This window comes from Rhincodon typus, chromosome 20 (genome assembly GCF_021869965.1).
Source record: "Rhincodon typus isolate 14 chromosome 20, sRhiTyp1.1, whole genome shotgun sequence".
Taxonomy (NCBI): domain Eukaryota; kingdom Metazoa; phylum Chordata; class Chondrichthyes; order Orectolobiformes; family Rhincodontidae; genus Rhincodon; species Rhincodon typus.
This window is the reverse complement of record NC_063351.1, coordinates 12786642-12813865: the sequence shown is the minus strand read 5'-3', so window position 1 is coordinate 12813865 and position 27224 is coordinate 12786642. Positions and strand designations below refer to the sequence as shown.

The 27224-nt window shown below is 41.0% G+C and overlaps 1 protein-coding gene across 4 annotated transcripts in view; it reads left to right on the top strand.

Moving 5' to 3' along the window:
• Nucleotides 1-2499: 2499 nt before the first annotated feature.
• The window catches only part of LOC109918839 (pantothenate kinase 1), a 72980-nt gene continuing 48255 nt past the window's right edge, over nt 2500-27224 (top strand). The window contains exon 1 of one of the 4 annotated variants that reach the window (XM_048609101.1): nt 2500-2596. In XM_048609101.1, coding sequence (XP_048465058.1) covers nt 2572-2596 — 25 coding nt within the window. In that variant the 5' untranslated portion in view covers nt 2500-2571. Of the gene's footprint in view, nt 2597-10921; nt 11162-12104; nt 12248-12402; nt 12494-27224 lie in introns of those variants that run through there. The other 3 variants (XM_020518788.2, XM_048609102.1, XM_048609100.1) reach the window with 3 other exon arrangements.

Here is a 27224-nt window from a genome sequence, read left to right as displayed (position 1 = left end):
TTAAACAAGCTGTTGCTCAAAGTTTAAATCTCAATCTAACTTCAGCTTACAATTCCAAACCAAAAAAATGAGAAAAATAAAATAAAACTGGTGATGGTCTCTACAGTATGAAATATTAAGCATTTTTTTCTTTGACCTGTTTTTTGATTGGATAGAAATAAGAGCAACACAGTGGCAATAGCTATTCAGAATACATTATGAAATATAACTAAGGAGTAGTGGGATTTCCAATTGGAAGCTTTCTTTGCAGCTGAGGAAGTGGGACTGTTGTATGACGATGCCGATGATCTGCTCCAGTATGTTTCTAGTCACATCACAGCTCTCACTGTAGGAGCACTGTCCATGCATGATGAGGTTGTGGAGGGTGTGTCATTCGCCGCCTGAAGAGCAGTAGTCCCTGTTGTTCAGCCATTGTGATTTGACTTGGTGTTTTGAGGATAGCTGGAATGGTGGTCTGGTGCAGGACAAATTCATCGCGACTGCTGTTAGGATAACGAAATTCAGCAACAGGATGCTGTGTGCAAATGTGCATGCTCAGAATGCCTTTGCTTGCAGTTTATCTCCCTGTTAATATGTGGGGCTTACAGAGCCACATGCACACATCTGATAGCCTCCTGCACCATTGAAAATTTTGTTGACCCAATAAAGCCATAGACCCATGTTTATGCTTAACAAGAATGCACTGAAGTTCCCTTTCAGTGTGCAGAGATCCTTGGGGATCCTTGGGGACCTTCTGATATATGGTGAACTTAGAACATTTGGCAGTGTCGCAAGTTCCAGCCTGGAAGGATTTCCTGGTGTAGAAATTGAGGGCACTGTGATATTTACAAGCAATTACAACATTGACATTGTTCTGCTCTGTGGATGCAGATCTGGTTGATACAGTTCCAAGATGGTGGTGACAGAGTAGGCAGTGTCGGGGCTCATCTACTCCATCTGTTTCTCTTCTTTTTCTTATCTCCTTCTTCTTCTCTCTTTTAAAAGTTGTTTTTGTGTTTTTTTTTAAATGAAACTCACCTTGGAGCGGCAGTGACAATGCAGAGCAGCTGAGGGCCAGAGCTGTGTGGGCTGGAGGCCCAAGCAGAGCAGGGACGGCCAATGTGCCCCGAGTGGAGTGGGACAGCCAGTGGGCTGGAGACCCAAGTGGTGCAGGGACGGTCAGCGGGCTGGAGACACAAGTGGAGCGGGACGGCCAGTGTGCCTGGTGCGGGGAGGGTGTTGGACTGGGGACTTGCGAGCTCGGTCAGACCACATGTGGAAGCCCCCTGCGTTGGTTTACTACAGGCCCTTTATAGAAAGACTGTGATATTTATCTTTTTTAACTTTAGGTTCTTATTTTTCTAATTTAAACTACGAATAACTGTAAGATAATGTAATTTCTTCTGTCTCTCTATTTTGTATCCGAGATTTCATAGTCATAGATCATAGAATCCCTACAGTGCAGAAACAGGCCCTTCGGCCCAACAAGTCCACACTGACCCTTGGAGCATCCCACCCAGACCCATCCACTTATAACCCACCTAATCTGCAGACCCCTGAACACTATGGGCAATTTAGCTTAGCCAATCCACCTAACCTGCACATCTTTGGACTATGGCAGGAAACCGGAGTACCTGGAGGAAACCCACGTAGACACAGGGAGAATGTGCAAACTCCACACAGACAGTCACCCGAAGGTGGAATTGAACTCGGGTCCCTGGTGCTGTGAGGCAGCAGTGCTAATCATTGAGCCACCGTGCCACCCACATTTGTACCCAGCTACTTTGTACCTAAGATGGCGCCATGTGGGATGACATTGTAAATTTTTCACTGGATTCCTGTACTTCTGTTCTTGATTGCATGTGAAAATAAGCCTATTCTAATCCTAATTCAAACAATTCCATGATCACTTCCTTGCTGAAGCACAGCCATTAAGGTCACTGCTCCTGGATCCTTGTTCAGGTAAATGTGCTCTCTGAAGACCCTAAGTAGAAATAACATTTTATGAGAGTCCCCCTTCTCTTTCTCCTCTCTGCTTCTTCTGCTCTGACTCCATGTCATGGTGCCATCCAAGATAAACCACAATTATAATGAGAGATAGTTCCTGCTCAGCAACATTTCAAATCTGCCACTCCCTAGTAACTGAAAGAAATCGAGTTCACTTCCTCAAATGACACAGTATACGATTGTTCAATGGGACTCATGTGGAAACGTCCCACTGGTTGGAGTCTTACCTGCACATAGGAAGATGGTTGTGGTTGTTGGGGGTCAGCCATCTCATCTCCAGGACATCTCTGCAGGAGTTCCTCAGCGTAGTGCCCTAGGCTCAACCGTTTTCATATGTTTCATCAATGACCTTCCCTTCATTATAAGGTCAGAGGTGGAGATGTTCACTGATGATCGTTGAAAGTCCGCGTCATTTGCAAATTCTTGGATACTGAAGCAGTCTGTGCCCATTTGCAGCAAATGGAAATTACCCATGTTTGGATTGATCAATGGCAATTACCAGTTATATCACATAAGTGCCGAGCAATGACCATATCCAGTGGAAGACAATCAGACCATCACCCTTTGATCTTGAAATAGTGGATAATGAATCAAACTCAAAGTTATCATGGTATGTCATGTGCTTATAATCCTTTGACAATGAACTGTTTATATCTCATAGAACTTCATATAGCTCTTCGTTCTTTGATTGGGTATGAATATCAGTACCTTCAGACAAAGCCTCCACATTTAGGCTCATCTATAGGTTGCATATATCTGGGGTCTGATGTGAACTAGACCGGATAGACAGATTCATCTTATCTATAGATATTTCCAAAAGGTTTTCCTTTGTCTCAAATGTTATAAATAAATATCTACAGCACAAGGGGAGTAGAGGGACAGGGTTTGGATCCAATACTACCAATACTCCCACCACCATTGAAGGTGAAAGTTGCACTCAATAATTTTGTCGATTTGACGTAAAATCAGAACTCTGCTTTTGTCGTAACAACAACTCCAGAATATCCAACAACTCCTGTGTCAGCTGGCATGAATGGTGGGGACAGCAATTTGCCAGTATTTAGGCAAAACCTTATTAATTAATAGATCACATGGAAAAATCGTGCATCATAATTACACCCACATAGAGCATTTATACTGTCACATACAGCAACAGGAATTACTTAAAAAATAAAAGAAGCTTAGCTCAGCGTTATAATTAACTGGAATTTTCCTAGATTTAGCTATTTACTTCACAAATACAAATTGTACTTACATCTCAATTTAGACAGCATTTTGATTTTTTTACCAACATACCAGGATATTATACTTGCTGACATGAGTAACTAAATGGCTCTTTACTAAAACAGCTATAAATCTACCACTACATGAAACACATAACGATGCACAATTAATTTGTTTTCTAAATGAGTCACTTAGCCAAGTTATTATAGGATGCATTGTTCTTCCATTGGTTTTAAACAACCCACACTATTTCTAATAGAGAACTATCTTACAGACAGCGTGCATTATGTACTTTAATGAGTTATGTGTCTATGCATGGAATAGTGTCAAATACAATAGTGTTCAACTTTACTGTTCTCTATTTCCCAGCCTTAGTTGAGTGGCAGTGTGCACTATTATGCATGCAGAGTAACTGAAAGACGATATTGTGCTGAATTTTCTATATTTTTGGCTAAGTGCAAGTTATGTGGATTTTTCTGAAGGCTTTCTTGTTGCAAGGCATAGCTGGATTTCCCAATGCATCTTATCAAACTTGCCTCATTAACTACTGATCCCACCTTAATGGCATCTCCGATATCTGATTCCTTCTCTATTTTACTACATGCCATTCTTGGACCAACTAACCATAGCAATTACCTTCTAAAAGACCAGCTTCCCTTGCACTCGCACCATTTTTGAAAGATCTGTGCACCCTGAGAAGCATTAGCTCATATGTACATCCAATATTTCAATGCTAGTCACTGTTTAGCTACCATTGCACACTCTATACCTGTCTTTAGATATATCCTACCTAAACACCATCTCCAGGTCACTGCTTCTCTGTAACTTATCATTGTCTAGTAAGGGAACGTCACATACTGTCATCCACAAACATGGGCAGCTTTGAAGAGGTATCATCAAACTCTCAAAACCATTATTATTGCAGTCTGTCACAAATACCCTCATAATTGGGACATGATTAGATTTCCTGTCTGCTGGCAGAGATTTGTCAAATGAATCTACTGGGTTTCGTTCACTTGAATTGATTTATGTTCTTATGATTAGAGGTTCATCAAAATTGATTAGGGAGACTTTATTGAACCAAAAACACAATTCCTCAACGTTTCTAGAAAGACCTATAGGAATATGCAGGGTAGCACAACAGCATTTGAAAGTTTCCCAGGTGAAAATTAAAGACTGGGCAGATAAATTTTCAGCAACTACAGGGTTCCAAGTATGAGATGATACAGTTGATTGTTATTGGCCTTTTCAAGGTGAACCTCTGAAAGTGAAGCTCAATGATCCATACAAAGGAGGGACAGTAAAGTGACCTATCTGATTGTAGGAAGAAGAATTGGTTATGTTACAGACACATGCTGAAAAGCTATCATCCTGGGGAAGAGGAAAAGGATGAGCAACTGTGTCAAGTGGTAAGAGTCATGGAAGGGGACAGAAATTATAAGAGTAAGGTAGAGGGAGAAGTAGGAGGTTCTCAAAGTGAACCTCATACAATTCAATTAGCAAATACAGAAATCATGGGACAGTTAGACACTGTGGTCTCATATTTAGAGAAAGGACAATGTTAGGATGTTTAAGACTTCTGAGAAAATATGAGATAATCCTGGCTGTACTACATTAGCTCGATATGATGTGGGCATATGGGAGTCAGGATGAAAAGAAATTAGTTGAGTCTGGAAAACAAGTTCAAGTGAAAGTAGAAACAGAATACATGCTGGAAAACTACTTGTATGAACCTAGTCAAAATAGCCGGAATTCAGTCGTAGTATTGGCTCCAAAACTGATTGGTGCAACTAGACTTTGTATTGATTAGAGAGGTGAATGCAGTCACAAAGATAGATTCATAGACAATTCCATGGTTGAAAGACTGCATTGATAGCATTGTAGTGCCCCATTCCCTTCTAAGATTGATCTATTAAAGGGATACTGGCAAATGCCTTTAACGTCGAGGCTGAAGAAATGTCTGCTTTTGTTACACCAAATGGATTATGCCAATGTTGAATCATGTCATATAGGTTACAGAACACACAGCTACATTTCAGAGGCTTTTGAATCAAATCGTAGTTTATTTAGATAATGTTGTAGTATACGGTGACACATAGGAAAGCATAAGAAGAAAGCATTTCCCTCAATTCACTTACAAATGAACTTTCATAATGTCATTGTCTAGTCTTCGGTCATTGGTTTACCACAACATTTACCGGGATGCACCCTCACCTCCACTTTTGATACACCCTTCCCCAATAAATGTATTTCCCTGCTGGACCCCTCACCACCATTCCCTTAAATCCACGAGATGTAATATGGAGAGAATCTGCCAAATAACTGGTTAAGCAATTCTGCACCGGATCTGGACCATATAAAACACCAACAGGAGCTGCTCTCAGGTCCTAAAGCTGCCCATCATTCTAGGATCAAACTGAATGTAAAAATAACACTGATTTATTTTCTACAAATGATCTTCTTGAATGCTGCTCCCTTGTCTGTCACACCTTCTGCTCCAAAAATAAATATGTAGTGTTCTTGCCACTGACATGAAGACCATTTGATCACCTCTGCCTCTGCCATTCTTCTACTAACCCACTGCAACCCTGAACTGACACTGATTTCATTTTCCTGTCGTCCCTCAAACTCTCTCTGAACCTTCTGCTCCTTGACCCTGCTCCCATTTTACCACTGAACCACCAATGCCTCCTCTTGGCCCACGTTAATCAATATTGTTAGTGGTCCTCTCTTTTCAACTATTGTCCCTCTCACCTTTAAATCTGAAATTTTCACACCCCTCCTCAAGGAAAACACCCAACTCCTTTCCTCCTACTCTGCAATCTTCAAACACTCTTTCTTGAAGTTCTTGAACATGTTATGACCTTCCAAATCCATGTCTATCTTTGCTGAAATTCTGGATGAAATTTCAATTAATACAGTGGGAATATTAAGTTACGTGGGGGTGGGGGTGGGGGGTGGGGGTGGTGGTTGCACCAAAATGTCAAGCTCGTGATGATGGATTAAAAACAAGAAATTAAGTTGGCACTGTTGGCAGTGGTGGGTTGGGCCTCACCATGTCCTGTGGCCGATTCCTCCTTATATTATGTTTACATGTCATGAATATTCATTAGATTAAATCCTTTAGAAATGAAGTCCTACATTCAAGGTTAAGTCAAGGGCACACAACAACTACATGGCATCAGGTTCACAGTTGTTTAAAGGTGGTGTGCATTAGTTGGCTTTGTCCAGTCATGTCTGAGGTGAGTAATTCTCTTTGTTGAAGCCTGCAGTGCAGGAGAGAGGAGCAAGAGAATGGAAGCTTGGGAGAGGCAGTGGAAATCAGAGGTGAAGGAGGTGAGGGATTCAGGTGTGGTCCGTATGTGAAGGAGCAGAGGAAGGCTCTGAGGGAAGAGGATGGAGTTCAACCATGCAAACTTGCAGTGGGGAGGCCCTGGCATCTTGGGTATGGTGAGAGAGTTTAGGGGCTGTCAGTGTGGATGAAGAAAATAAGGGGCTTAAAGCGTCAAGTTGGTACTGTCCACATGTGGGTCAAATTCAAGGTGATGGCTGACAAAGGGAATGTTTACAGTCACTGACTGGACTGACTAGTTTTTAACGGCCAGGGTTATCCTCTTCCAAACAAGAGTATAATGTCTGTAGTTCTCTGGTCCTCTGGCACCATCCCTGTTTATAACGAGGATCAGAAAATTGCCGACAGCAGCTCTGAAATATCTACCTTTATTTCCTTCAGCAACCTAAGATGCAACCTACCCGGGTAAAGAGATCGACCTCTTCCGTGTAGCACCCATATTTCTGTTACCTTCTGTTTATTTTTATGCCATTCAGTATTGCAAAAGCCTCCTGTTCATAACAACTTTGGTAAAGTTCTCAGCTGGTACTGTTGGTGGTTGGTAAGCAGCATTCCCTGCCTTGGTAGTTGATCAATCCTGATGCACAGCTTGACTGCTATCATTTCAAACAAAAAAGGTATTGATGACTGATTTGCGTTGTAGAAACTTCAAGGCAGTCTGTGCAAAACGGGAATAGTAGGCCCCAAAGTGAACAGCCTATCATATCAAGGCAGTCATCATTCCATTATTTTTGTCAGTGTTACAGTGACAATAACAACTTGCATTCATGTAGCACCTTTACTGTAACATCCAAAGGTTTTTCACAGCAGCTTAGTCAGAGTCAATTTGACATTGGGCCACAAAAGGAGATATGGGAATGGAGCACCAAAAACTTGGTCAAAGAGTTGGGTGAGAAAGAACACCTTAAAGGAGGAATGAGGGACAGAAGGATGGGTAAGTTTCTGGAAGGCATTTTAGAGCTTATGTCTTAGCTGAAAGCTTGGCTGCTTTTCATAAGGGAAACTAAATCATGGATACACAAGGTGTAAAAAGCTGAGATCTTGTAGAGTTGTAGGGTTGAAAGAGATTACAGAGATTGGGAGGGTTGAGTAAAAGTGAGGAACATAAACACAAGGACTGAATAACAAATTTGGACCCAATGTTTCACCTCAGTGATAATGACAGAATAGGATTAATGTGTTAAGATAATAAGCAACTGGATTTTGAGTGAGCTCATGTTTACAGATCATGTTTAGAAATGTTCAAAATGATGAGGGGAACAAAGTAAATTGGCCCTGTTGATAGAGGGGTAAATAACGAGAGACAGTAATTTAAGGTGATTGCCAAATAAAGAAGTAATGGCAACATCATGAGGAAAAGTCTTTTTGGGCAGCTGGTCATTAGGATTCAGGATGTTTTGCTTGAGACTATGGTGGAGGTAGATGGAATTAATGCTTTTGAAAGAGAATTGGACACAAGCATCATTGGTGGTGTCAATCACATGGGCTACTTAGCCTGGATGGTTTCAAGTTTCTTGACTGTTATTCAAGCTATACTCATCCAGGAAAGTGGGGAGTATTCAAGCGTACTTCAGTCTTCTGCTTTGTAAATGGATGACAGACTCTGGGGAGTCATTGCTGCAGGATTCTGAGTCTCTGACTGTTTTTGTAGCCACAGTATTTCTAAGGCTAGTCTAGTTCAGTTTCTGGTCAATGGTAACCCACGGGATGTTGATAGTAGTTAGTTTCATAATGGTAGTCTCATTGAATGTCAAGGGATGATGGTAAGACTCTCTCCTGTTGAAGATGGCATTTGTGTGGTAAAAATGTCACTTGGCACCTATTAGCCCAAACCTGGATATTGTCTAGGCCTTTTCTCATTTGGATGTGGACTGTTCCAGTATTTGAGAAGTTGTGAATGTCGCTGAACATTGTGTAATTATCAGCAAATATCCCCATTTTTGACCTCGTGATAGAGGGTGTCAATGAAAATCCACAGGATATTGATAGTAGGATATTTAGTGATGCTAATGCAATTGCATGTCAATGGATGGTGGTTACATTGTCTCTTATCGAAGATTATCATTGCCTGGCACTGATGTGACACAAATGTTATTTTAGTGTAATTCTCACTGGATTTGGATGAATTGGGGTATTTTAGGGGTAATTATAGTTAGGGTTGTGTGTACAGGGGTGATTAAGAGAAAATTACCACTGTAGTTAGGTGTACATAGGTATTTTAGGAGTACGTTGCCCTCCAAGACACTCACTATCCTGATTTGAAATTATATCATCATTCCTTCACTGCCACTAGGTCAAGGTCCTGGAATACCCTCTGTAATGGCATTGTGGGTCAACCCACTGCAGGTGGACTGCAGCGGTTCAAGAAAGCAGCTCATCATCACCTTCTCAGTGGCAACAAGGGACGGACAATAAATGCTGGCCAACCAATGACACCCACGCCCCACAAATGAATAATAAAAAATCATTGGCGTTGGATGAACAGGGATATTTTGGGAGTCATTATCATTGTTGTTGGATGAACAGGGGTATTTAGGAAGTAAATATAGAAGTAATTGTGTGAGCAAGTATATGGGAGTATTTGTAGGGGCAACTGTGTGAACAGCAGTGTTTAGAGCTATTTGTGTGAATGGAGCATTTTAGCGTTAATTATGGGGGTAATTGTGTAAACAAGAGCTGTGTAAACAGCATCGCTTTGTGCAGGGCAGGTCATGTCTTATTAACTTGATTGAATTTTTTGAGGAGGTGATCAATGAGGGTAGAGCAGTGAATGTTGTCAAAGTGGATTTTATTAAGGCTTCTCACAAGGTCTCTCATGGTAGGCTCATCCAGAAGATTAAGATGCATGGGATCCATGGTGACTCGGCCACATGGATTCAGAATTGGATTGTCCACAGAAGGCAGGGTGTAGCGGTGGAAGGCTGTTTGTCAGGCTGGAGCTCCGTGACTAGTGGTGTTCCACAGGATCCATACTGGGACCTCTGCTGTTTGTGATTTATATAAATGACTTGGATGAAAATGTAGATGGGTGGATTAGTAAATTTGCAGATGGTATAAATATCAGTGGAGTTGTGGATAGTGTAGAAGGTTGTCAAAGGATACAGCAGTATATCGATCAGTCGCAGAGATGGGTGGACAAACGGCAGATGGAGATTAATCCATGTAAATGTGAGATGCTGCACTTTGGGAGATCAAATGTTAAGGAAAGGTATAAGGTTAATGGCAGGACCCTGAACAGCATTGATGTACAGAGGGATCTAGGGGTTCAAGTCCATAGCTCCCTGAAAGTGGCCACGCAAGTAGATAGGGTGGTGAAGAAGGCGTATGGCATGCTTGCCTTTATTGCTCGGGTATTGAGTACAAGAGTCAGGATGTCATGTTGCAGCTTTATAAGACTTTGGTTAGACCATGCTTAGAGTACAGCATTCAATTCTGCTCGCCACATTACAGGAAGGATGTGGAGGCTTTGGAGAGGGTGCAGAAGAGGTTTACCAGGATGCTTCCTAGATTAGAGGATATGAGCTATAAGGAGAGGCTAGAAAAACTTGGGATGTTTTCTCTGGAGCAGTAGATGCTGAGGGGAGACTTGATAGAAGTCTATAAAATTATGAGATTAATCGATCGGGTTGACGGTAGGAATCTTTTTCCCAGAGTTGCAATGTCTAAAACTAGGTGGCATGCATTTAAGGTGAGGGGGAAAGTTCAAAGATGTAAGGGGCAAGTCTTTTTTGCACAGAGAATGGTAGAAGTTTGGAACACGCTGCCAGGGTGGTGGTGGAAGCAGATATGAATAGGGGTGTTTAAGAGATTTTTAGGTAAGCACACGAATATGCAAGGAATGGAGGGATATGGACCAAAGGCAGGCAGAAGAGATTAGTTTAATTTGGCACATGTTCAGCACAACATTGTAGGCTGAAAGACCCATTCCTGTCCTGTACAGTTCTATGTTCCAAGGATGTTACAGAAATAATTGTGTGAACAGGGGCATTTGAGGGGAAATTATATGAACAGAGGTATTTTTAAGGTAAATATGTGAATGGGCATTTTAGGGGCAATTATGAGGATAATTGTGTTAAAGGGGGTATTTTAGGGGTAATTGTGTGAACAGGGGCTTTGTACAGGTAATTATGGATGATTGTGTGACCAGAGGTTTATAGATGTAATTATGAAGTAATTGTGTGAACAGGGGCATTTTAGGGTGTAATTATGTGGACTGGGGAATTTTAAGAATAATTATAGGGTCACTGTGTGAACAGGGGCATTTCAGGGGTAACTATGGGGGCAATTCTGTGAACAGCCCTGCAGCTGGATGTTTGGGATCGCAGTGCGCAGGCGCGTGACGTCAGCCGGAGCCGGGATGACCGCCAGTGACCCCGGAGCGCGAGTTGCCGCCGAAGGCTTGAGCTGAGGCCGGATTCCGGACACTGACCACAGGCCGGAGCATGGACACCCCGAGGCCGGCACACAACATCGCCAACGGGCTGCAGAATGGCTTTCACCCGGGGCCCAGCCGCCGCAGCCCGGAACAAGAGAACGAATCCCCCGCCAAGAAATGCCGCATCCGCAGGAGGATAGACTCGGGGAGAAAAAACAGACCCCGTAAGTGAGAGTGGTAATTGGAGCGGGAGCGGGAACGGGAGGGGGAGTGGTAATGGGAGGGGTAACTGGAGGGGGAGGGGAAGTGGTAATTGGAGCGGGAGTGGGAGGGGTAACTGGAGGGGGAGGGGAAGTGGTAATTGGAGGGGGAGGGGTAAACGTGAGTGGGGGGGGGGGGTAAACGTGAGTGCGGGGCGGGGGTATGTGGGCCAAGTGAGTGGGGGGGCGGAGTGCGGAGAAAAGCACTGGGTTGGGAGGGGTTAATGTCATTGGGGTTGTGTGAACAGTGCTATTATGGGGGTAATTATCATTGGGGTTAGGTAAATAAAAGTATTCGGTGGGTCCTTATCAAGGGCTTGGTATACGGAGTAGGGGATTTAGGGATTTTATTGGATTGGATTGGATGGACTGGAAAACTTGCGAGGAGGTGGAAGAATATAGGTTGTAGAGGGAGGGATTGGAGGCTGCCGGATTATGGGACAATAATCCGATGGAGATATGGGATTGGGGAATGAGGTGGGAAGGAGATCGGTGAGTGTGGATGGAGAAGGGTGGCTGGGGACTGAGAATAGAAGAGGGAGAGATGCAGTAGGAGATGAGAGGGAAAGGTGGAGACTGAGGAGAGGCAGGAGTGCAGTGGGAGATGGGACAGTTGTTCGGGGGCTTTGAGGGTTGATTTGTACCTCTGTGTGCAGAGAATATGAGATGATACAGATTTATCACGTATTAATTGAACATATGGTCTGTTCACTTGAATATCACATTATCGAAGATGACTGGCGTAAATGAGTTCGAAAAATTCTGCGGGTATTTACTGATGGTCATCTGTAGTTTCTATACACTGTAGTTTCTGTGTTGGCAGTGGTTAAGCATGGTGCTGTAGTCCGGTTCCCGGTGAATGGTGTCGTTATGTTATTGCTGCGATCCTTGAACGTCGTGTCTTCCTGCAGCGCTGATTTGTCTGATTGGGTAGCGTCTCCTCAGGAGGTTCTGGTTCGTTGTTAGTAATCACTTGTGACTTCGCAAGCCGACCGTCATGACCAATAAAACCACTACATGTAAAGTACACCCACTGACACAAGGGAAAAGGTAACGTGAATCTTGCCAAAGTGCGGGAGCAAGTTTTCTGGTCGCTTTACATTTACAGATATTCTGCATGTATGAACAGTTTTTGTTTAGTCGTTCACTTTGCACGTTTGAGCTGAGTTTACATTGCAGCATATTTGAGTTTTGAGACTTTTAAAAAAAGTTGCTAGAGAGCTTACGATCTGCTAACAATTATAATTGCAATGAAGCTCAAAGAAGATATGAAACGGAAAGAAGCTAAAAAGCCATGTAAGTAACTTACTTAACTTCAGAGACTAGTACTACACCTTAACTTTCAAAAGGATAAATTCTTAAGGGAAGGGATTGCAAGATTATGGGAAAAAGACAGGAAATGGGTTGGTTTGCTCTTCCAAAGAGTTGGTGTATGAATGATGGGCCAAATGTCATTCTTCTGTGCTGTATTGTTGAGTTTGACTCTAACCTTGACAATTAAGTTCCAGCAGGTGATTTATTATTACTGCATCCAGGAGACATTTGTTCAATGTTGGGATACTCAACAGAAAGTCAATGTGTGCAGTAAACATCAGTACTCAGAGGTTGACCATGGATGTTTTGTCCATTGCCTCAAACATGACTATATAAAATAATGGATTATCAGCAATGAACCCAAGGGTTCTTTGCGCAATCACCAATTTGGATGAAATTTCTTTAGAACGGATGTCAAAATCAAAGAATTGAAAATCAGAATTTGTCAAATTTGTCTTGAAACTTGATTAGCCTACGCTTGGAATGTGGACCGCAGTTCTGGTTTGCTTATATAAAACAGAAAGATAGAGACAATGGAGAAGCTGCAAACAGGGTTTACAAAGATGCTACCAGAACTGAGATTGCAACTATGTTGGTGAACTGGGATAACTTTCCCTAGATAATAGGAGGCTGAGGGACGTTCTGGTGGAAGACTTTAAAATTATCAAAAAGATTGACCAGCTAGACAAAGTGTAGATATTTTCACTTGTATGGAGACCCGTGACAACAAGGAACAGTTGATGTGAGTAATGTGGTTTTAGGGAAAATTTATCAAAAAGAAAATAAAATGTTTGAGTGGAACGGATGGGCTGAGTGACCTGTTTTTGTTCTTCTAGTCTTGTCTAAATGTACACCATTCCTTGCCCACCTCTGATTTCTTTGAGGCCATGACATGCCAAGAAGTAAGCCATGTATTGTGTTAATGCTGTAGAAGGCATTTACAAAGTTCTACAGATTTTTTTAAACATTGAAAATGTGAATTCAGGGTAGGTGTTATCGATGGACAAAGGAAGGTGGTGCCCTCTAGTGGTATTATTGCTAGACTGTTGATCCAGAAACCCAGGTCTCCAGAATATTACCTGAATCCTGCCATGGCAGATGGTGGAATTTTCAATTCAACAAAAATCTGGAACTGAAAATCTAATGATGATCATGAAACCATTGCTGATCTTTGGGTGAAAACTTATCTGGTTCAGGGAACTGTTGTCCTTACCTGGTCTGGTTTGCATGTAACTCCAGAACTACAGCAGTATGGTTGACTCTTTGAGTCATCGTCATACAGGATGGAAACAGACACTTTGATCCAACTAGTCCAGGCCGACCATGTTCCCAAACTAAACTAGTTTCACCTGCCTGTATTTGGCCCATATCCCTCCAAACCTTTCCTATTCATGTACTTATCCAAATGTCTTTTAAACATTGTAACTGTATCTGCATCCACTGCTTTCTCTGGCAGTTCATCCTACACACTTACCACTCTGTGTGGGGTGAGAGAGGAAAAAGTTGACCCTCATGTCTTTTGTTTAAATCTTTCTCCTGTCATCTTAAGAATATGTCCCCTAGTTTTGAGCTCTCCCACCTTAGAGAAAAGACCTTAGTTAATAAGCTTATCAGTGCCTGTCATAATTTTATAAACCTCTATAAGGTCACGCCTCAATATCCTATATTCCAGTGAAAAAAGTCCCAGCCTATCCAGGCCATTTTAGGACTCAAAATCTCTATTCTTGGCAACATCCTGGTAAACTGTTCTGTGGGCAGCTAGGGATGAGCATTAGATGCTGGCCTATCCAGTGACATCCACATGTCATGAATGAATCTAAAGAAATAACAGTTTGGCTGAAGGATAGGAAGCAATTTGATATTTAATGAGTTATGCTTGAGTTGGGGCAGGGAGCTGAGTTACAATGTGTGCATTGGTGTAAGGGGCTCATTAATTATTTCTAATTTGCATCAGTGTAAGTTGGTCACACTTGTATATGATTTTAGGGAGTGGAATTAGAAGAGGCAGCTCAGAAATTATAAGAATGCAATATAAGTGGGCATGAATAATGGTAGATTAATTCCAACAAGCATAAAATCCTGCCTGCCAGAAATTTGCTTATACTCTTTAAATCGTACTTAAATAAAGATGAGATTAAAAGTGACCTTGGCATTTGACTTAAGGCTGTCCAGGCCTGTGACCCTGGTTTCAGCCTCCTTGCTCTGGCCATAGAGTTATATAGCACAGAAACAGACCCTTCGGTCCAAATGGCCCATGCTGACCAGATATCCCAAAATGACCTGGTCGCATTTGCCGGCATTTGGCCCATATCTCTCATAAACCCATCTAGATGCCTCTCAAATGTTGTAATTGTACCTGCCTCTACCACTTTCTCTGGTAGCTCATTCCATATATGTGCTACCATCTGTGTGAAAAAAGTTATCCTCAAGTACTTAAACCTATGCCCTCTAGTTTTAGACTCCACTGTCCTAGGAAAAAAGACCTTGACTGTCCACTCTATCCATGCCCTCATGATTTTATAAGCCTCTGAGGTCACCCGTCAGCCTCCGACACTGGGGGCAGGAACCCCACCCTATTCGGCCTCTTCCCTAAAACTCAAACCCTCCGGTCCCGGCAACATCCTTGTAAGTCTTTTCTGTACCCTCTCAAGTTTAACAGCATCCTCCTAGAAGGGCAACCAGAATTGTATGCAGTATTCTAAAATAGGCCTCACCAGGCCCTGCCCTAGTTTGCCTTACCAAAATTCAACACCTTACATTTATCTAAAGTAAACTCCATCTGCCACTCTTTAGCCCAAATGATCAAGATCCTGTTGTACTTTGAGATAGTCTTCTTCGTTGTCTATGATACCACCTATTTTAATGTTATGTGCAAACTTACTATCCATGCCTCCTACATTCATGTCCAAATCATTTAAATAAATGACGAAAAGTCGTGGACCCAGCACTGATTCTTGTGGCACACCGCTTGTCACAGACCTCCAGTCCGATATTTTATAGAATCACAATTTGCAACATTAATGGTATATTTAAGTGACTGACGTTCCCATGGGGACTTCATAAAATTCCAGTCAGGTGTATACTTTGTGTTAGCTCAGATGTGCGACCTTTCTGTTAAAACACTTACGGACTCTTCCTTTGCAAAATAAGTAAAGGCGTTAACTTTGTCTACTTTTTAAACGTGTGCATATCATCGTTTGATGGGTGATTCAAAAATTTGCCAATTTTAAAATTTGTGTAAATGGTTCTGTGACCAGTGGCTTATGAAAATAACACATAAAGCTTGCATTTTATGCAGAGACTCTCCATAACAGTTCACTGGCAATTAAACACTCAAACTCTCATCACAATTGCGTGAGAAACGTGGCAACTAATTTTGTGCATAGCAACGTCTCTCAGATGGTTAAGTGATAATGGCTAGTATGCTGAAGCTGGAGCTAAGAAGCTCTTAAGCAAAGAAATCAAAACTCTATAGTCCTGCCACATCCAGTGGTGAATGGTGTTGGACAATTAACAACTAACTGGAAGAGGTTCCACAAATACCCCCATTTTCAGTGGTGGTGGAGCCTAACACATTCTTGCTAAAAGTAAGACTGATGAATTTGCTTTAATTTTCAGCCAGAATACATATTTGCTGCATCCTGAGATTTCCAACATCTCTGCCAGTAGTCAACCAATTTGATTCACTCAAAATATTAAGGAGTGGCTGGAGACACTGAATGCTACAAAGGCTATGGGACCTTCCGATGTTTTGCAGTGATACTGAATACTCATTCTCCAGAACTAGCTATGCTGCTGGCCACACTGTTCTAGTGCAGTTACAACATTTGCGCCTACTAATCAGTGCTGAAAAATTGCCTAGGAATGTGCTATCCACAAATAGCGCAATCCAGTTCAGTCAATTACCAGCCCATCAGCCTCCCCTTGACCATCAGCAAAGTCATTGATTCGAAAGAGTCATTGGTTCGATTGCAGATATCCTCAGTACTTTGGCGAAAATGGAAATGAGGTAATTTTGAGAAGTGAGAGTGATTTGTGGAAATCAATGCAGCATTTGAATGCGGCATCAAACAGCGTTAGCAAAATTTGAAGCCAGTGGGATTTGGTAGGGTGGGGGCAAAACTCCACTGGTTAGAGTAGTTTTTGCACATTGGCAGATGTTGGAGATCATTCTTTTCAGCACCAGCATATTGCTGCAGGAGCTCCTCCTGCTTAGGCCCTCAGCTCAGCCACCTTCAATTACTTTAACATGAAGTCAGAAGCAGAGATGTTCATGAATGATTGAGTGTTCAGCACCACTCATGACTTCTTAAATGCTAGAGGTGTCAGTGTCCGTGTGCAACAAGATCCAGACAACATTCAGATTGCAATGATAAGTGGCATGTAACAACATTTGTGCCAAAACAAGTATCAGCCAATGACCATTTTATACAAGAGAGAAACTAAACCATCTTCCCTTACATTTCAATAATATTACTATCACTGCATCCCCTAGTGTGAACATTCTGGAAGTTATCATTGACTGAAAACTTAACTGCAGCATCCATATAAAAGCAGAACAGGCTGGGAATTCTATGGTGCGTACCTCTCCATTTGATCTCAAAACTTGTCAATGTGTATCTGCAAGATTCGTCAGTGTGATGTAATAAGCTCTGCTTGCCTGGATAAGTGCAGTTCCAACAACTTTCCAGCTCAGTCGGTTGGCATCCATCCAGTATCTTTAATATTAATTTCCTCCATCATAGTGTCATCACAGCAGTGTATACCATCTTCAAGATGTATTGCAGCAACCTGCCAAGATGCTTTGAAAGCATTGTCTAAATCGGTGAGTTCAACCACCTAGAAGTGCAAGAACCGCAGAGGAGCAGGAGCACCACGACCTGCAAGTTCCCTTCAAGCCATTTGACTTGGAACTGAATATCGATTCTTTAGTGTTGCTTGTTGAAAGTACTGGACCTCCTTTTGCATGTATTAATGCCATGTGGACTGCAGTCATTCAAGATGGTTTGCCATCACTTTGTCAAGAGAAATTGGTGATGGACAGCAAATGCTGGCATTTGTGCTTTTGTACTGGCTTTGCCATGAGGCTCACGTTCCCTATAACAAATTTAGTGAGGAACGAATTGGTGGTAGAAGCAGATCTCATAACTTTCAAGGGGAATTTAATCTCTTCTTGGGAAAAAAAAACACACTTTATTGTTCAGAGTAAGGATTGGGACTAATATGTAGCTTTATTGGGCAGCCATGAGAAGCACAGCAGGCCAAATGACCCACTTCTGTGCTGTTTGATTCTGTGATGAGCCTTTCTGAAATTTAGTTGACTCTTTAAGCAGTTCATTGTTTCTTGCCTACTCAGTTATCCTAACAGATTCTAATATGTTCCTGTAATGAATGTTGAACTGAGGTCTGTTCTGTATTCTCCTTCTCACCACTGAAAAGTAGACCATCGTTTATAGTTTCTCAATTCAAAGGCATAGTTTGTAAATCTAGAGTTAAAAGTTGTGACGCACCCATTTTTGTTTTGTTTTTTATATCTTGGGTTAGAAATAGAATCCTGGAAAACAAATTGTTCTTGAGCTTTATAGTCTGCAATTTATATTTTTAAAAAATCTTATTTAATGTACAGTCATTCCTCCGTATCCACGAGGGTTCCATTTCTGAATTCACAAATGCAGAGCTAAATGAAATGGTAAAAATAGGGTTAGGTTCACAGACCTCAGGATTATGGCTTTTTGTCTTTGGATTATTTTTAGGTTAAAGTAATATTACTGACATTGACTCTACAGTGTACTATTTAAATATTAACATTGAGGTTGAACTCAGGACCTACAGCATAAGCTGACAAACCACTTCGCAAATTATCCAACACTTTTGCCTTTTCACTTGGCTTCGTCACCACCTTCTTGCACTTATGCACGCTAGCACTATCACTGCTTGGGAGCCGTCACAGTAACACACAGGGCACAAGACGACAGTGAGATGTGCGCAACCAACTTCAAGACAAAGCAAGAAAAGGCAGATGCTGACAATATCTGAGCACAGGTTAGAGGGAGGGGATGAATAAGCAGATACCCACATTTACATTCGCTTCAGAGCATCTCCTGTTGAGCTGGTATACCAGTCCACCACTAGTCGCTTAGAATTTTTTTTTTGGGTTGCTGCAAAAATGGTTGGAGGTATGTGATTTTCTTTTTGCCTATGGATGTTAATTATTTGGTTACTTTTTTTAGTGTTGATAGGCAAATGCTTCAACTGATTTCGCAGATACAGAGGAATTACTTAGTTTCTTTTGTATCTTGTCCCCCCTCCTCCTCTTCTAGTGTGAACACTGATGTGCAGTAATCATTTAACAAGCCTGTCTTTGGTTTAATTGTTCCACCTATATCTGCTCCAGTTCCTTAGTCAGTTTATTTCTCAGTTTGTTGAGTTTTGTCTTTATGTTTAAACATCTATTTGCTACTTTCCTGATCCTTGTGTGACTGAATTTCCAATTTGATAATTCTGATAATTTTTTGCAACTAGTCCAATATGATATTGGAATTCTGATTTGATACTCGTCGATAAATGTAGAATTGCCTTTTCCTTTGGTTTTCTAACATTGTTCTAGAAAGGTCTCTTAAATTTTAAAAATTTGTTGCCTCTATACTTAAGTGGCTTTGCTTCATTTGGTTTATGTGAAAGTTAATGACCCCCCTATTTTTAACCAAGTTGTTTCCCTGTTCTCTGTATTTATGAAGCTACTGGGAGGCCTGTAGACAACTCTCACCAGAGTCACAGCACAGAAAAAGACCCTTTGGTCCAACTTGTCCAAGCCAACCAGGTATTCTACATTAATCATGCCCCATTTGCCAGCATTTGGTCCATATCCCTGTAAACGCTTCCTATTCATATACTCATCCAGATGCTTTTTAAATGTTGTAATTGTACCAGCCTCCTCCTCCACCTCTGGCATCCTATTCCACGCGCACACCATGCTCTGCGTGACAACATTGCCTTTTAGGTTCCTTTTAAATCTTTTTCCTCTCACCTTCAACCAATGCTCTCAAGTTTTGGACTCCCCTACCCTGGGGAAAAGACTTGGCAATTCACCCTATCCATGCCCCTCATGATTTCATAAACTTCTGTAAGGTCACCCCTTAGCCTTCAATACTCCAAAGAAAATAGGTCCAGCCTATTCAGCCTCTCCCTATAGCTCAAACCCTCCAACCCTGGCAACATCCTTGTAAATCTTTTCTGAATCCTTTCAAGTTTTGTAATATCTTTTCTATAGCAGGGAGACCAGAATTGTTGGGCTGAATGGTCTCCTTCCACACTGGACCAGAATTGAACGCAGTATTCCAAAAACACCCGAGCTAATAAGTACCCTAAGCAGCTGCAACATCGCAACTCCTGTACTCAATGCACTGAACTTTGATCGTTTTTTTTTGTTGTTTAATTCTAATTTTAGTGCTTCAGTTGTTTAATCACTCTCCACTGAAATCCATACTTTCTGCACTGTCAAACTAGATTATAAAATTTTCCTGTCCCCGTTTGCCTGTTCTTTCTGAAGATCTTATTATTAATTTAGTGTCCAGTTATTAGCTTATTGTTATATCTCTGCAGCTACTACGCAAGATCGTTAAGCTAAATTTCTGTTATTGGCTTGTTTTTAATTCTTAAGCTATGCACATTTTTGTGCAGATTTTATTATTTGGTTAATTGTCTCCAATCTGCCCATATATCCTACTTGTGTATTTTCACACTTCCAACTTTACACAAATTTTTGCTGGTACCCTGGACAGGTAATGTAGGATTTTTAAAAACCTTTATTTTGTTTTTAAAACTACTTCTGTTTCTGAATTGCTGTTTATCACTCTTTGTACTCTGATCTTTGCTATCTTCAATTTATACCCGTATCATTAAGTTACTGTTAATACTGCCTGAACACATTCTTCAGTCTTTACAGGTTAAAGTCCTTTCCACTGCTGGCTCCCTTCGTTTCCCTGGGATTGTTGCCCCAGAGTGGATGGGATCCTTCAGATCCCTACTGATAATTGGGCAGCCTGTAAGCACTACTGCCTCTCAGCACCAGGGACCTGGGTTCGATTCCAACCTCGGACGACTGTCTGTATGGAGTTTGCACATTCTCCGCATGTCTGTGTGAGTTTCTGTCGGGTGCTCCGCTTTCCTCCCACAATCCAAAAATGTGCAGGTTAGGTGGATTGGCCATGCTAAATTGCCCATAGTGTCCAGGGATGTGTATGTTAGGTACATTAGCCACAGGAAATGCAGAGTTACAAGGATAGGATAGGGGTGGGTCTGGGTGGGTTGCTCTTCGGAGGGTCAGTGTGTACATGTTGGGCTGAATGGTCTCGTTCCACACTGGTGATTCTATGAACTGAGATATCAGGCCAACTAACCTTTTTGCCTGATTTTGCAAGAACATTAGAAATAGAAACAGGAGTAGGCTACTTGTTCCCTTGGGCCTGGTCCGCTGTCAGTAACATGATGTGGCCTTAACTCCATTTTCCGGCTTGCCTTAAATAACTTCTGACTTCCCTGTTAACCAAAAATTTGTCTAAGTCAGCCTCGGATATGTTCAATGATCCATCCTCCACCATTTGCTGTGAATGAGAACTCCAAACGCACTTAATGCTCTGAGAAAAGGAATTCCTCCTCATCTGTCCTCAACCGAATAGCCTTCTTTTCAAAACGCACCCCCCGCCCATTTCTAGATTCCACACGAGGGAAATATCCATTCAGCAGCTATTCCAAATTGTCTTGCAATGCAATACTTTATGTCATTAAGATCACACTCGCTCTTCTAATCTCTCTTGAATGTAGGTCAATCTGCTTTTAAACTTTGCTTGTAAGGCAGCCACTTCATCTCAGGAATCAGCATAGTCAGTCTTTTTTGAATAGTCTTCAATGCAAGTATGTATGTCCTTTTACTCGCCCGGGTATCGGCAACACCATAGCTGCAGCCGTAGTAAGATATTTCCTTATTCTCACTACCATCACACAACTTCTTCCTCCCCCGCCTTGCTGGCAATATTCAGTTTGCCTTTCAATTATTTGCTGTGTAATTCAGAAATTTGTGATTAGTGCCATATGTTTTTAGTCATCTAGTAAAAGACAGTACCTCAGAGTATTGTACTCCATTGTGGATTGTTATCTAGCATAGATCTTTTGTATAGGACTTAAACTTACAACCAACCAATGGAGTGCTTCCAGTGTGTTAAGATTAAAATATAGGTGGAACGACATTCCTTGTTAAATGTAGCAGGAAGTCCAGGATGAATGGTAGTATTTTGTGCCTGGGCAAAGCACTCTTGAATCTAAGTAGAATGGACCTTGAATTGAAGGAAACCAAAAAAGAGATTGTTGTGAAAAGTGGAACTGTGGCTAGATGACAGCAATTATAATTCACGTTATAGACAAAAGTAGAGAATGAAAGGTAGGAACTTAATAAGCCAAGATGACATCTGGATTTGTTTTGTGGGATTTTGTGACTGTCTTGAAGGTCAGCAGTTCCAGCTTTTAAGAGTCAGTTTTAATTATCTGTGAGAATTGGGGTAAGGTTTAGTTGTTAAACTAAACTAGATATGATTTGATTGACCTGAAGGTGATGTAATTGAGAAGATTCTATGGTGTATTTCAAGATGCAACATCAATGAAATTCTAGAATGAATCAGAATGGAGATGGATGAGTTTTAGTGGGAGATGTGAAAACCTTGAATTTGGTGCTGGAAATACACTTTCATCAGGGACAGGTAGATGAGTGAAGTGGAGAAAGGTGATTCTTCATAAGACCAAGGCTTATCTTTTACTCTCTAGAATAATCCTGAATATTGGGGGAATTGGAACTCGAGGCAGTGAACAACCAAGCCAATTTGACCATGGTGTGCGAGAGCTCTGCTTCATAGATAAGAGATGAGAATTGGATTGAAGGTTTGGGAGCTATGAAAGTATATGCAGGAAATGGTACATCGAAGACCAAGAGTTGTTGAGGTGGAGAAGAACCAAAAGGAAGTTGGAAATTGAGAGATTGTTTAATAGACAGCTGTTCTATTTTGAGCAGAAGGAAGAAAAGTGACCTGGCTGTTATCAATGAAGATAAAATCTTGTGAGACTGATTTTCCACCTTGAGCTGAGGTGTTTTGTGCAGTAGATTATGCAGAGTATGATTCATTACGATTGGAGCATCTATAAATCATTGGAGAAGAAAATTTAGTTGAAGGCTCAAAATGTTGAGAATTAAGATTAACTGAAGTATAGAGTTTGTATTGGATTAGAGAAACTTCCAGATGGTGCATTTGCATGCAACTTGCTAGGGTGATGGAGGAGAGCTGCTTTTTGAAGATGAATGTGTGGCACAAAGTGCCAAGAAGAGTAAGGGAACAGGTCAAGATGGAGTCAGACAATTAGAACCACATCACTGCTACCATGGTTAGGGCAGAATAGGTACCTGGATGGGGCAGCTTCATCAAGGTGGAGGTATTGGCATCTTTGCTTCAAGTTGCGATAAGTTTCAGAATGGTGATAACAGTCAGCTGATAATTTTCTTTATTGGCCTACATTCCTGAGGGAAACACGTTTCATTTGCTTTTCCAGAAGAATAAGTAGACAAACCCAGTTTTTATGTGTGGATTCCTTGATCTTAGAAAATTCTGAAGCCACTTGAAGAAGTAGCTTTTTTTTGTGTGAGCCTATTTTGTATTATTCTGTGCCTGAAATGTATTTTGTTACTGATGAGCCTAACGTTTTGTTCTTAAGAATTTTGACAGATCTGGTTAAAGAGAATTTAAATTTACAGACGAAGGAATGTTGAGATTGCTGAAGGAAGAAACAAGGTTTTCTACTTACATATATAGTATCGTTCATAATTTAGGGATTTTCTAAAGCACATTAAAAGTCAAGTTCTGTTGAAGTTTAGGCACTCTTGAAATATGGGAGTGTAGCAGACAATTTTGGGTTCGATTCCACCCTCGGGTGACTGTCTGAGTTATTACAGTCTCTCTGTGTCTTCGTGGATTTCCTCCAGGTGCTCTAGTTTCCCCCCTCAATCTAAAGATGTGCAGGTTCGGCAGATTGGCCGTGTTAAATTACCCGAAGTGTTTAAGTGGTTCAGCCATGGGAAAAGCAGGGTTACGGGGAGAGGGGTTTGGGGGGGGAGCCGGGGGGGGGGGGGAGTCTGAGTTGGATGCTCTTCAGAGGGTTGGTATGGACTCGATGGGTTGAATACCCTGCTTCCATGCTGTAGGCATTCTGATTTGTGCAGAGCAAAGTCCAAAATGATTTAAGAGCAGATAACCTGTTTTAGTCATGTTGGTTCATGGATAAACATTGTCCAGGAAGTGGAGAATTTCCCAGCTTCTCTTCAAAATTAGTATTATTTTTAACTGCAATTATGCTGTGTATCTGACAAATCCAACAATGTAACGCCTCCTTATTACTGCACTGGAGTGTTTTTTTTGCGTGCACTAAATTCTCTGGAATAGGACTTGAACTCACGTATCCGACTCAACCTGCTGTATTATGCTTGACTATTATTGGAATGTAGGCACTGCTGATAAGGCCAGCATTTTTCACTGGACTGGCCAGAACTTTCAATTTGGTCAATTAAGTAAAATATGTGTACTGGACCAGTCACCCTGACCGAGTTGAAACTTTTACTGCATTGTTTTATGTTTAGATCTGAGCCCTTATGCTGTATCACACGAGTGTGGGGAGAGGCAACCTAGGACTGATGAAAATGGTGATGTTTTTATTCAGCAATCTCAACATTTTGAGGAGAACAGAATTAGATTCCTACGAGTCAAATGAGCACATTGCAAAACATGTATCTTCAATCGTTCCTTAATAGTGATTTCATACATAATAGATTCTTGATTAATAGAGGGATCAACGGTTACAAGGAGAAGGCAGGAGAATGGGGTTGCTAAACTGAATGGCCGTGATTGAATGATGGAGCAGACCTCTTGGGCTAAATGCCTAGTTCTCCTACATTTTCATCTTATTTGCAATTGGATCTGCAAATCAATATTTCTTATCAGACAAGACTGCACCTGCCTAGGTAGTGATTCTTTGCTGAACACTCAGCTTCTGAAACAACTGGAACCATCAATGTTTTGTACTGTACCTCCCTGATTTCATAACTAAATTATTATTTTTGGCTGTTGAAATTGCAGTTCAGTTTCTACAGTTTTCACTTTAGATTAAAGTAACTTGAAACCTTCTCTGGATTATAATTCTGGCCTTGCCAGTGACCACCATATACCAACAATAAATTGAGACCACCATGGAAATTCTATGTAAATTACCATATACAATTTGTCACATTTTGGGCTATTATTAAAACCATAAATATTGTGGGGGATCTGAGTGAATATTTCAGATCTTTAATTGAAGGAGATCATCATCTGCTTTTGAAACTGTGATTGCTTAGGATGTGGGTTTGGACCTTTTATGCAGTGTTGATCATTTTCTAGCTGAGCTTCCTTCCACCCATCTAATCTGCTAGCAAGCCCCTCACTACCTCTAACATCCTCCAGCTCTACGGACTTCCTAGACTTTCCATCCTGGCCTGGTATACATTTCAGATTTTAATTGTTCGACCACTGGCAACTGTGCCTTCAGCTTCCTAGGCTGTCAGCTTTGGAATTCCTGATTTTAAACCACCTGACTGTCCAGCTTTCTTCCTTTTTAAGATTCTCTTAAAACCTACCTTTTGGACAAAGTACTTTAGTCTGCAGATCTTGGTTTATGTAGCTTGGTGTTAAATTGTGTTTGATATTGTTCCTGTGAAGTAGCTTGGTGTGTTTTACAATGTTAAAGGCATTGATTAAATGCAATTTGTCATTAAAATAATGAAATATCCTCCACCTCTACCTACTCATCTCTCCCGTTGATGCACTATTTGGTTTTAGTCTGAAATAGGTTAAGCATCACAGATTTGCATTCAGTAGCATCAGAGTAAAGTTGCTCAAACACTTGACACTAATCTAAGTCACTTTTTAATCTCCATTTTAGTCTATTTCTTTAATCAGATGGTGACGAGTTCAAATGCACAGTGTTCGCTTTTATTTTAGTGTGCATTACCTATCAGCTGTGGCCGTCTACAATTTTTTGTACATGCTCTTAAACAGATTCTCAGTTGCTATTTCAGACCAATCAAAGTTCAGTGTTCTTGAAATAATAATCTGCATCACATCTCAAACATTTACATTTTAACTGATCAAGCATAATCTGTTTGTGCAAGATCTCTAGTTTAAACATCATATGAGCCCCATGCAGCAGTTGATGCAAAATGCATACTGCCTTGTTTGGTTTAAATGTGTAGCAAGGTAAATTGACTACTTGCCAAATTATCAGCTATTTACTTGCTCCATCTACTGTTTTGGTCAGGTTGTCTTCTGTTAACTCCATTTTCAAATCGAAAGATCTAGGCCAAAATCAACAAACGATAGTCCCAGCTCTAAGAAATGGTGAGAGTCATTTTGTAGAAAATTGTTTGATATAGTCTTGCCACTTCCAAGTGATTTCAATGACCTGAAGAGTGCATTGTTTTGAATACCTGTGAGGCGCTAAATTACAGCAAATCACAAACTGAATAAATGTGGACATCTGGTTCAGCAGTAGTGAATACTTGTCTGTAAAAACATTGTAATAGATGTATGCTTAGCCTGCATAACAAAAGTCTGTGATTGATAGGCTAATGTGACTAACAGACTAATCATTCAAACTAAAATTATGATTTTTTTGCACCATAATCTAAGTTTAGGTTGTTCAAATTAGTCATGTGGGATGCAAGTGCAATAAAGCCACAATATTTGACATGGCTTTGCATGCATTGCACCCTTGTTTTTATTTCAGTGCTCCTTAAGTTAATGTCAATCATTTCCGTGATCAGCTTGCCCTGCTGCAATTTGGAGTGGGCACAAGGCCCAATTTGAGATGACACTTGACTCCTTGGATTCTGATGCATGCTACTTGTCTTTCTAATGTGCAGATCCAATAGCAAGCCTAAAAGAATTTCATATGTCTCTGTCAACTTTTAACAATGCTCTCTGTTTTGCACAGTGAGCAATGAAGTTTGTTTTATACTTAATCCTTGTCTAAAACCCATATCAAGAAAAAACAGACATTGTTTATAATCATGCTTTTGGATGCATTCACCTGTGCTGTTATAATTTTGCTCTAAGTCACTGTAATGAGAAAAAAAAATCACAAATCCAGTTATGTTCTCGTGTGCGTCAAAGAAGACTAGCGTGGTGGCATTGATGCAAAGTAATAATCAACTTTTTCAGTGCCACAAGAACCTCACAAAATTAGGGTGTGGCATAACTAATACTTTATAAAATTCTTTCATAGGTTGTGGGCATGATTAGGCCAGCATTTTTATTGCTCACCCCTAAGTGTTCAGAGGGCAGTTAAGAGTTAGGAATCAATAGTTTAAGCTCACAGCTCTTGAGTCACATGTAGGTCAGACTGGGTAAGGACATTAGTGAACCAGATGAGTTTTTCTGACGATTGACACCAGGTTCGTGGGCGTTATTAGATCCTTAATTCCAGATTTTTATTGGATTCAAATCCTGCATGGTAGATGATGGAATTTGAACCCAGCTCATCGGAATATTACCTGGTCTCTGGATTAATAGTCTAATGATAATACCACTATCCTCATTATGGCATAATGTCCATAATGTTGCACTGGAAAATGTATCCAGTGTTG